The 12332-nt window shown below is 44.1% G+C and overlaps 1 protein-coding gene across 6 annotated transcripts in view; it reads left to right on the top strand.

Moving 5' to 3' along the window:
* TASOR2 (transcription activation suppressor family member 2) overlaps window positions 1–12332 on the top strand; it is a 77084-nt gene that overhangs the window by 57996 nt on the left and 6756 nt on the right. For all 6 annotated transcript variants that reach the window (XM_042859493.2, XM_065552666.1, XM_005311846.5 and 3 more), the window contains 4 exons: window positions 2674–2799; window positions 5487–5640; window positions 7126–7231; window positions 11287–11468. In XM_042859493.2, the coding sequence (XP_042715427.2) occupies window positions 2674–2799; window positions 5487–5640; window positions 7126–7231; window positions 11287–11468 (568 nt within the window). The remainder of the gene's footprint in view (window positions 1–2673; window positions 2800–5486; window positions 5641–7125; window positions 7232–11286; window positions 11469–12332) is intronic.

Genomic DNA, 12332 nt, shown 5'->3' with positions numbered 1-12332 from the left:
CTTCCTCACACAATTTGGCCAATGCTTCTTAATGCTGACCTGCAGTATCTTCCTGCTGTGTCAGTCCTAGAGGATTTCAGTCCTGATCAGTAACACCTTCTGCTACTTCATCTTGGCTCTCTGGAGCTGTAATTCAAACCAAATTATGCCAAAGTGTGTGGTAGTTTAGTGATGCATACACAGAGGGAACTAGGATCAGCGATCACTGATTCATTTTCACTTGTGATCAAAGAAAAGAGGTGGACTTCAGGCATTAAAGGCTAATCCAGCTCCTCAAATTTTTTCTGTTCATAATAGTAAAGAATTGGCAAACCACACAAAACCATGTGCCAGATGACTACGGTTTGAGTTTGCCAGGCTGTACCGTGGCAGTCGTTTGTATATGCTTCATCATCTTTTAAAAATGTTTATACTGGGAAGAATGTGAGGCAACCTTTGCTCCTCCTTTGTCATGGCTTTGCACAGTTTAGGAATAATCCTGGCTCCTTGATTGTCCCGGAGTCTCAGGTGGCTTCTCTGGCTTGAAATGCCTTTTTTTGTTTGCATTTGGCACAACTATGACTGTTTCTGATTTAGGTTTTGCTTACTTGCTCCGGTGACGTGGTGGCCAATTCTTTCCATAGAGAGCACATTGCACCAGTGGTCCATAAACTGCACTGGCGTCTTCTGATTGCTTTTGATCACAGTTCAAGACATTTATGATGGTGCTTTTAAAAAAAACCTTACAGTCCATGGTTTGATTCCTTTTTAACCTGAGAAACCGGCCTATCTCACTGCACCTGATTGTGACAGCCAAGTTTAACCGAGAGTCCGAGTGTTTTGAACATCTGTGTGCTACTGTAAGGTGGTTTTCAGTGGGGGGTCTTTGACACTAGAATTTGTTTCCCCAATTAGACTCTATCTATTCTAGAGTTTTGGCGGGGAAATCTCTCCGTTTCAGCTGCATTGGAAGTGGCAACGTTGCAGAGCTAGTGTAGACAGTCCCTGGCATCTTTACCACTGTTGTTATCTATACCAGCTCTGAACTGGTCTAGAAAACAGGTGGTAAAACAATGGTGTGTGCCAGGGCCTTCTCTGTGCTCCCAGTTGTGCCTTTTCTGACCCAAAAAAAGGGCTTTTTCACAAAAACAAAATTTTCCACAAGAAAATGTCAGTTTTGCAGGGGGAAAAAAAGAGACTTTTTTTCCATTGGGAAAATCAAAATAAGGGCTCCCCAGCTGCCTGACGGCAAGGCCTTGGTCAAGTGCCCTTTCTACCCGTGACATTGACAAAAGTTTTCCTGGAGGGCTGCCAGACTATGTCACTTGGAGACTCTCTCCCTCTCCGGCAGGCAGGCTCTTGCGAATTTCGTTGACAAGTGTCTTACAAGTGGACAGCCAGGAAGCCAAAAGATTCTGTTTCAGTGCTCCCGAAAGAGAATATTTCCTGAACACCCTTCCCCTGAAAAATTTTGCATTTTTGGCCTTTTGTCCCAGAGTGGGACAAAAGAAAAATTTCAAACATGCAACATTTTACGCAGGAAGGTAGATCTGTTTTCCGGCCGACTCTCGTAGACAGCCACAGAACCATAGCCTGACTTCCAGGATGTGGTGGAAAGCCCATCTGCTTACTCATGCTTTTCTATGTAGGTGATTGACTGGGTGCATTTTTTTTTTTACCTCAGCAACTTAATTCTGCAGTGGAGTTTGTCTATAAAGCGAACTTTAAAAAATGTAAAATTAAATCAGCTAGTATGCTGTCTCAATACTGGGTCATCTACTCTCTGCATTGTGGCTGTAGCGTACTTCCCCGAGAGCCCATGTAATATACAGATGGAGATGTTTATCTAACCAAGAGTATATTAGCGTACGAAAATAGATTTTGCTGTGCTGATGAGTTGAGATGATATAGGTGCTGGCCGTTCTGAATCTCTCTTCACTGCAGACTGGTTGGCACAGGGAGAGTCCACTGCAAAACGCTTGCCGTTTTTTCTTATTCTTTCTTTGCCTGTGTGGTGTTTGAGTAAGTGATCAATTTAGTTTTAAAGTTTTTTGTTGATATTTACAGTAAGTTGAATGTTCAGATAATTAGATTATTTTAGAAACAAAATAATCAATAACAGAAATACACCTTAGGCCAGTGGTTCTCAAACTTTTGTACTGGTGACCCCTTTCACATAGCAAGCCTCTGAGTGCGACCCCCTGCTTATAAATTAAAAATACTTTTTTATATATTTAACAAACACCCTTATAAATGCTGGATGCAAAGTGGGGTTTGGGGTGAAGGCAGACAGCTCGCGACACCCCATATAATAACCTTGTGACCCCCTGAGGGGTCCTGACCCCCAGTTTGAGAACCCCTGCCTTAGGCATGTTGATAAAATAGCTTACTCTTTCCAGTCCTGACTGGTACTCTCATCAAACAAGCCTGGATTATATAAATTCAAACTTCATATAAATTTGCTTGCAGGATTGGGGAGAAAACCCATCTAATAGTAACTAAACAAAACAAGATTTATTTTTCATGCTGGGCTTTAGCATATCCAGGGTCTGAATATCCAGGTTATTTGCAGATAAATCATCGCTTTCACACACAACTGGAAATCATTTTAAATGGCCTATTTTTGGTAAGGTGTAAAATATGTTGGCCATACAAACATTCTTACTTTATTGCAATGATTTATTTGTGTTTCAGAGCTTATTGAAGAAAAGTGGCCACACTGAAATTGAACCTTTGAATTTCTGTAAAACACAACACCTGGAGACAAACGGACTGATGGTCATTATTAGAAATGAGGACATATCTTTGCATATTCATAAAGTAGGTTCAGAAGTATCTTTCTTGTGCCAAAACTGGAAACGCCATTTCTAAATACGACAGTCCATTTTTAAACAGGTTTCTAATTGTTCACCTATCCAGAGTTTTATTTTTAATTGTTCATGTCTGCATACCTATTGGTGATGTCCTAAAGATGTTGCAGTGTAAAGCTAACCTAATACTTATGCAAGGTACATGGCTATGGAGTTGTAAAAAAAAAAAAAAGAACAGAGGGCCCATTTCTTTCACTGCCATTGCTCCACTTTAGATCACAAAATAGCTAGCGACCTCAGAAGTCAGTACAAACCAGGCAAGGCACCAGTCTGGGTTGTCTGGTTTAACCAAGTTTAGCTTTTCCAAGTCTGCACAGTAAACTAGTTTGAGCCAGGGTTAGAATGCAGGAATTCCTGACTCATAGGCCCCGGTTAAGATCCCATCAGCATTCCAGGAGCACCAAACACTGCAGAGTCTAAGTACAGTAACTCCTCACTTAAAGTCGTCCCGGTTAATGTTGCTGATCAATTAGGGAACATGCTTGTTCAAAGTTGTGCAATGCTCCCTTCTAACGTCGTTTGGCAGCCACCTGCTTTGTCCACTGTTTGCAGGAAGAGCAGCCCGGTGGAGCTAGCTGGTGGGTAGTTAGAACCAGGGTGGACCGATAGCCCCCCTAAGTTCCCTGTGCAGCAGCTGCCCAGCAGGCTAGCAGTTGCAGCTGTCCCTCCCCCTACTGCCATGTGCTGCTTCTCCCATCTGCCTTGGAGCTGCTCCCCGAGACTCCTGCTTGCTGTGCGGGGGGAGGAAGCGGGGGGCTAATGTCAGTGTGTCCCCCTCCCCCCTGCTCCTGCACCTCGCTTACCCCATCTTCCATAGAGCGGGGGGGGGGACATGACAGAGGGAGCTTCCAGGCAGCAGCAGCTGCAGCTGCCCTCAGCTTGCTGATCTAATTAACAAGGCAGTGTACTTCTGACCCCCCTCTTCGTACTTAAAGGGGCAATGCACATCTCTCTCTCACACACACAGGGTGTGTGTCTCTGTCTCCCCTCCCTCCTTTCCTGCTGCCTTGTACAGTAGAGTGAGTTAACCCTTGAGGGCTCAGCCAATTGCTAGTTCATCATTTAGCAGTAAGGGAAATATCCCACCTTCTGACTCCTCCACCTCAACCAAGCTTCACAATCATCGTCACTGTGTACCAGTATTCAATTGTTTGTTTAAAGGTAGGTGTGTGTGTGTGTGGGTGTGTGGGTGTAGATAGATAATATAGTCTTTTGTCTGGTAAAAAAAATTTCCCTGGAACCTAAACCCCTCCCTCCCCCTTACATTAATTCTTATGGGGAAATTGGATTTGCTTAACATCATTTCGCTTAAAGTCGCATTTTTCAGGAACATAACTACAGCGTTAAGTGAGGAGTTACTGTTCTGTACACAAGGTATAAGACCCAGGTGAGGCTTTCATTGAAGTCACTTTGCACTGAATAGACACAGGAATTACCACTTTCTGAAATTATGTTCTCATTATACTAGGGCAGAGTGGCATTTAGAATACTTCTCTGGGGCCTGTGTGGTAATTGTAAACCCTGCATTTCCTCAGTGTTACCTGTTAGCCTATCCCAGTAGTTGCTAATTCTAAGATGTGACCAGAGACTATTTATCAAAGTACCCCCTTCCTGTCCACAGCTCCAGCTTTTCTCTGTCTTTTTTAGCTTGCATGTTTTAAGACGTACTAGAGTTCACTGTACCCTGTGACCCAGTTTTGATTACTCTATCCGGTCTCATGTCTATACTGCACACTAAGCCCAGGTCTGTGGACTCACTGTTCTCAAGCCCATGCTTACGCCTCCACACTGCATTGTAAATCTGGGTTTCAAATTGCTGGACCCGGGTCTCATGGCCACGCTAACGTTCATACTGCCCTGTGCAGACTTTGTGACTCAGATCTGCGGCTTGGGCTGCGTCCGCTCTGCAAGACAATAGAACATGGACCTGAGTCACGGCAGGACTTGGGCTCTGACACATCCCCTTAGCAGCCTCTTTGGACCCGGGTTCTGAGTGCTCGCTGACCTGAGTCCGGCTGCTTTGCGTCTTGTGTCTGTGGTCAGGAGGAGGCAGGGCCTGGGCTTCGCATGCAGTGTAGACATACTCGTAGTTCTTGCATTGCTGCCAGTGCGCTGGAGCAGTGTGGTGGGTTCAGCCCTGTGGCTCGGAATGAGCGAGAAGTACCTCATCTCCTCCCAGTGATCACCACTGGGGGGGAGCGATAGCTCAGTGGTTTGAGCATTGGCCTGCTAAACCCAGGGTTGTGAGTTCAATCCTTGAGGGAGGCCACTTAGGGATCTGGGGCAAAATCAGTACTTGGTCCTGCTAGTGAAGGCAGGGGGCTGGACTCAATGACCTTTCAAGGTCCCTGCCAGTTCTAGGAGATAGGATATCTCCATTAATTAAATTAAAGAGAGGCCTAAAAGGTTCCTACAGAGTCCCATTGAGTCATCCACAGCCCGGAGGGGCTATGCTGTGGAGACTTGATGATGAAGTGCATAAAACAGTAGGAAATGGGCAATATCCTCAAGGGTCCAGCAGGGGGACACCGTCTCCTGGAAAAAGAAAGAATGAGAGAAGTCCCTGGTTACATGGTGTGAAGTCTCACCAGTTAAAAGGTACATATTGTACATGAAGAATGTTTTTGCCTTTAACAGATCCCATCCTTGCTGAGATTAAAGCACTGCCCAAACGTAACCTTTGTTGGAGTGGACAGCCCAGAGGACGTAACTGATCACACTTATCAGGAGCTGTTTCACATGGGGGGGTTTGTGGTCTCTGATGATGAAGTGTTAGAAACTGTAACTTTAGGTGAGTCTTAATTACCCCCACCCCCTTTATACCCATGAAAATCGTTGGTAGTTGTTGCAAGAGGATGATTACAGCACTGTAATAACTGTGACTTAAATAGAGCACAGGCTTACGATGGCTATCTAGGGAAACATGTGGCTCTAAAAGGCTTTGGCATTGTCAGGAGCCTGTCGAGAGATGTTGGTCTGTAGCAGATGCCAATATTCCCAAAGCCAGTCAGGATGGAGCATTTTCGCCCAGAAGAGAACTTGCCAGAGGCTTTTTTCTTTTGTGTATTGAATTTAATGCTTGTGAAAGGCATCAGATTGGCTTCCCTCTGTCCACAAAATGGGCACCATCACCAATTTTTCTTAACCATGACAATGCGAGATCATCTCTAGGGCTGAGAGGGTAGTTCAGTGTCCGTGGCCGGTCACGGGCATTAAGAAAGGGATAGACAATAAGACAGAAAATATCATATTGCCTCTATATAAATCCATGGTACGCCCACCTCTTGAATACTGCATACAGATGTGGTCGTCTCAAAAAAGATATATTGGAATTGGAAAAGGTTCAGAAAAGGGCAACAAAAATGATTAGGAGTATGGAACGGCTTCCATATGAGGAGAGATTAATAAGACTTGGACTTTTCAGCTTGGAAAAGAGACAATAAAGGGGAGATATGATAGAGGTCTATAAAATCACGACTGCTTTGGAGAAAGTAGATAAGAAAGTGTTATTTACTCCTTCTCATAACACAAGAACTAGGGGTCACCAAATGAAATTAATAGGTAGCAGGTTTAAAACAAACGAAAGGAAGTATTTCTTCACACAATGCACAGTCAACCAGTGGAACTCTTTGCCAGAGGCTGTTGTGAAGGCCAAGATTATAACAGGGTTCAAAAAGAACTAGATAAGTTCAGGGAGGATAAGTCCATCAATGGCTATTTGCCAGGATGGATAGGGATGATGTCCCTAGCTTCTGTTGACCAGAAGCTGGGAATGGCCGACAGGGGATGGATCACTTGATGATTACCTGTTCTGTTCATTCCCTCTGGGGCACCTGGCATTGGCCACTGTCGGAAGACAGGATACTGGACTAGATGGACCTCTGGTCTTACCCAGTATGGCTGTTCTTATGACAGCTGTGATGTCAGTTCATTCCAATGAGAATGGGAGTGTTTTGTGGTGTGAACATCTGTACACTAGAAACTAGGCAGAGATTCCCACTAATTGATTTTACATAGGCCAAAGGACAGTGTTTAGTTGGTAATGTCTTTTGGCCGATACCAACCTTCTCTGGATCCACTGGCGAGAAGGAGATGAAAGATGCCTCTGTTCTAATAACCCCTTGAACTCTCACTGAAAATAATACAAAACTCTTTTTGACTTTTTGCTCTTTAAGAACACGATAATGTGCCTTCTATATGTAGTAATACTTGGACATCTGGTTTGCCGACACCACCTGATTCTCAGACTCCATACTGAAATGTTTTATTCCCACAGGTCAGCTGAAGGAAATAGTTAAAACACTGGAAAAGCTGAACTGTCATGGAAAGTGGAAGTGGCTGCTTCACTACAAAGAAAGTAAAAAACTAAAAGAAGACATAAGGTAACAGTCAGCACGGATCTGTCAAGAACAAATAGTGCCAAACCACCTTATAGCTTTCTTTCACAGGGTAACAAACCTTGTGGATGGGGTGGGGGGGCTGGGGAGCGGTAGATGTGGTATATTTTGACTTTAGTAAGGGTTTTGAGACTGTCTTGCATGACCTTCTCATAAACAAACTAGGGAAATACAACCTAGATTTAGCTACTATAAGATGGGTGCGGAACTGGAACTGGTTGGAAAACCGTTCCCAGAGAGTGGTTCACAGTCAAGCTGGAAGAGCATAACAAGTGGGGTCCCCAGGGAGAGATCAGTTCTGGGTCCAATTCTGTTCAGTATTTTCATCAATGATTTAAATAATGGCACAGAGAGTACACTTATAAAGTTGGCAGATGATACCAAGCTGGGAGGGGTTGCAAGTGCTTTGGAGGATAGGATTAAAATTCAGAATGATCTGGACAAACTGGAGAAATGGTCTGAAGTAAATAGGATGAAATTCAGTGAGGACAATGCAAAGTCCTCCACTTAGGAAGGAACAATCAGTTGCCCACATACAAAATGGGGAATGACTGCCTAGGAAGGAGTACTGCGGAAAGGGATCTGGGAGTCATAGTGGCCCACAAGCTAAATATGAGTCAACAGTGTAACACTGTTGCCAAAAAAGCAACCATCATTCTGGGATGTATTAGCAGGAGTGTTGTAAGCAAGACACGAGAAGTAATTCTTCTGCTCTACACTGCGCTGATTAGGCCTCAACTGGAGCATTGTGTCCAGTTCTGGGTGCCACATTTCAGGAAGGATGTGGACAAATTGGAGAAAGTCCAGAGAAGAGCCACAAAAATGATTAAAGGTCTAGAAAACATGGCCTATGAGGGAAGATTGAAAAAATTGGGTTTATTTAGTCTGGAGAAGAGAAGACTGTTACAAGAAGGAGGGAGGTAAATTGTTCTTGTTAATCTCTGTGGATAGATCAAGAAGCAATGGGATTAAATTGCAGCAAGGGAGGTTTAGGTTGGACATTAGGAGAAACTTCCTAACCATCAGGGTGGTTAAGCACTGGGATAAATTGCCTAGGGAGATAGTGGAATCTCCATCATTGGAGATTTTTAAGAGCCAGTTAGACAAACCTGTCAGGGATGGTCTAGATAATACTTAGTCCTGCCTTGAGTGCAGGGGACTGGACTAGATGGCCTCTCGAGATCCCTTCCAGTCCTACGAGTCTGAGATTCTAAAGTAATGACAGCACTGGCTGGCTGGTTTCCCAAGGCTTGTCTACACGGTGCTGCAGTGTGGACTACAGGGGTGTGGTTTCTAGAGCACTCTGCCTTATGTAGCCTCTGCTGGCACGAACTACAAGATCTCTTGTTTGTGGGGATGTAGTCCTATTTCAAACAGGACTACATTCATGCACATTAGGTACCTTTAAGACCACGCCAGCAAGGTCTATGGAGAAGTCTGAGCGCAACATGTTGGAGTGCTCTAGAAATCACACCCCCGGAGTCCGCACTGTGGCACCTTGTAGACCAGGCCCCATCAGATTCATTTAGCTTCCAGCCCCTCTGCATGGCCTTTTATCAGTTGTATGAGTGATACAGCCTGACATCACAGTCTTCAGAAAGTCCAGTACGGACTGACAGGGCTAGTTAAGCATCTAAAACTTTGTCTTGGTCCTTTATTGGACTGATTAGAGGGTTTTAAGTTCTGCTCATGTTCCTTTATGTTTATGTGAGCAATTTTTTGTTAGACAAGGACCAGTTCCAGCAAGTTTATAATTAAAATCTTAAATCCAGACCATCTATAAATCAAGTAAAGGTTATAAAAAATCATCTATCGGGGGTAGCCGTGTTAGTCTGTATCCACAAAAACAACAAGGAGTTCGGTGGCACCTTAAAGACTAAGATTTATTTAGGCATAAACTTTCGTGGGTAAAAAACCCACTTCTTCAGATGCATGCTGAAGAAGTGGGTTTTTTACCCACAAAAGCTTACGTCCAAATAAATCTGTTAAAAAATCATCTGATACAGATTAGCAAAAACACTTCTTTAATCGGTTAAACCTGGGGAGTGTGAAAAAAAGGCCTCATTCAGTGAAAGCACACACAACGGTGGTAAAAGAGATTATGCTTCCAAAGTCAAGCACTCTCGAGTTAGAAAATGCCAGAATTAAGGTTGCTTGTGCATATGGGGATAGTCTTTAATTAAATGATCACATACTATCTTTCCACCAGACCTGCCTCATCCAGTGCACATACAAACTGTGCAGCTACACTGAAAATAAAGTTATATTGTGTAGGTAATTATAAAACTACAATCTGTACTGGAGTTACTGGCATTGGGCCAGATCCTGAAGTCTTTATTGAGCAAAGCTCCCATTGAAATCTTTGGGAGCGTTACCTGTGGAAGGACGTCAACGTTTGGTTTTTTGAGGGCTGTTTGGAGTGGGTTGTGGTCTTTTCAATTGATATTCAAAAGGAAATTATTAATTTTACAAATTTCCCTTAAGCGGTTTCAGATAAAGTGGATTGGACTGTATTATTATTAAACTGTCAGATCAAATTAGGCTCAACGTAAGTTTTGTAAAGGCAGAGTTTTACAAAAGCTAAAGTTAAAGGGACATTGTCAACCTGAAATCTAGTCGGTTTTCAAAAAAAAGAGTTCCAAGTATTTTGTGGTCCTAGGTCAGCCACTAAGTTTCCGGAATAATGTTTGTGGCTTTGTGTTTTTTTGTTGTTTTTTTTTTAAACATTTCCCCCTGTTGCTGTGTGAAAGACTCACACAAACAATGAGGGGACTTGACTGTGCCAGGAAAACAGTGACACCAACCATTCAGGAAGTACTGTCAAATGGACAAAAAGTTATGCATGCTGGAAAAAACATCTCGATCAGTCAGTCATTTTAGGTGCTACTTGTAAGTAGAGTGACCAGCCAGCAAGTGTGAAAAATCAGGATGGGGGTGGGGGATAATAGGAGCCTATATAAGAAAGAGATCCAAAAATCGGGACTGTCCCTATAAAATCGGGACATCTGGTCACCCTACTTGTAAGACCCATACGTTTTTTAAAAAGTAATTTGTTTTAAAGTTTACAATGTCCATTTAATAGTATTGCTTCTGTGTTTTTTTAAAATGAAAACAGTTTGTTTGGATTTGAACATTCCCCTGCTGTGTTTTTTCCTGCTAGTGAGTGAGACAGAAGGTGAAACTTACTAGAATCAAAGGTGAAAACTGAGCAGTCTGTTTTCACTGCCCGAGCAGAGAGAAGTACAGAAAGGAAAATTGGTGAAAAGTAAATATATTTTTAAAATTCTTTCACCTTCGGCGACCTAACGCGTGAACACAGGGCAGGAAATGTGATTGGTCATTGGACAGTGCGTCCCTTTGAATCAGAAACTTTGGGTCTCCGACGTCTGCACTGCAAAAAGAACAAAACAAAGGCCACGGCCGCAAGTCCGAGAACCTGGGTTTACAGACTCGAGCTCGCACTCCAGTGATGAACAGCCATGTAGACGTTCCCGCTCGGGCCCAGGTGGCTTTCAGAGCCCGGGCTCTTGCCCTAGTGGGAGCATCTAGGTTGCTATTTTTAGTGCCGTAGCGGGACGCTCATTGCTGCAGTGTTTTATTTGCAGCATGGACGTACCCTCACTGGGCTCTCTCTTCAGAATCTACTAGACCAGGATCCTGCAGTGTGTAACATGTGTAGGTGTTAGCTACATCGATGGAACCATTACTCCAATTAGACTCAAGCAGCCCTTCTCAAGTCCTGTTCCAGTGCTGGTAACAAGACACCTGAGCTGACAATAACAAGCCACCCTAAGACCAGCTAAGCAGTGGTCAGCTTTGGGAGCTCCCTTGGGGAACTTCCTTGCAAGGTGGCGGGGTGGGGGTGAGCTGGAGTGACAATTACTAACGGAATTGTATTGGCACAGGTTAAAAAGCAGGAAAGTCAAGGGGAAAGGAACAGGTGTGTAGAACGAAGGCTTTAAATATTATCCAGGGTTATTCGGTCTGAACGTAAACTGACGCCATGATTCAGGGGGTAAAACTTGTTTCTGTTCCCACAGGGTGGATTCGACTGCGCACAAAAAGAACTGGCTACTGAAATCGTGCCAGGAAGCCAATACCATTGAAGTTCTTCACTACCATCAGTGTGACTCCAAATCGTGCACAAAATCCGAGCATCTGAAGTGCTTGTTGAACCTGCAGGTTCAGCAGATCAGTGCTAGGTTTGCTGTGTATCTCACAGGTAAGAGCTGAGCTCAGGACCCCACGACTGATTTGTTTTACAGTAGCACCCCTTAGCCCCAGTCGGCATTGCGGCTTCATTGTGCTGGCTGCTTTACAATCGGCAAATAGACAGTGTCTGCCCTCAGATTGTTTATGTGCTAACGAAGGACAGGCACGGTAGGAGGGTGTGAAACACAGCACGAGGCCAGGGTAACAAAACAGGGATGTCCGGTTGCACATAATTCTGGTGTCCCTGGCCTCTGTTTGCCAGAAGCTGGGAATGAGGAACAGGGGATGGATCACTTGATGATGACCTGTTCTGTTCATTCCCTCTGGGGCACCGGCATTGGCCACTGTCGGAAGACAGGACACTGGGCTAGATGGACCTTTGGTCTGACCCAGTAGGGCCGTTCTAATGTTCTTATGGATTCTATTAAACATTCCCTTTTTATGACAAACAGATTTTGACATGAATTATAATTGGTGAAAATAAGAAAAGATTCCTTTGGGAGTTGAACTGTTATTAATTCAAAGCTTGTGAGGCAAGCACCTGTAGCGTCCTCTTATCCTGATAAAGGGGGATGTGTAGGGTGACCAGATAGCAACCATGAAAAATCGGGATGGGGGTAGGGAGTAATAGGTGCCTATATAAGAGAAAGTCCCAAAAAACGGGACTGTCCCTATAAAAATGGGACATCTGGTCACCCTAGGGATGCATCTATAGCGTAGAGGACCAGAAGCACAGACATCTTGTTGTCCTCCCAGCTTTGTTACTGTCTGGCTTTTTTACTGGAAGGATGCATCTGACCTCCGGGCTTCCATTCACCCTTCTTCCAAAGGAGCGTGATGATGTGATAATGCTAATACTGATCTGCCTTGCCTA

Source organism: Chrysemys picta, chromosome 1, assembly GCF_011386835.1.
Source record: "Chrysemys picta bellii isolate R12L10 chromosome 1, ASM1138683v2, whole genome shotgun sequence".
Taxonomy (NCBI): domain Eukaryota; kingdom Metazoa; phylum Chordata; order Testudines; family Emydidae; genus Chrysemys; species Chrysemys picta.
Note: the sequence above shows the minus strand (reverse complement) of the source record. Positions and strands in the feature narration are given on the sequence as shown.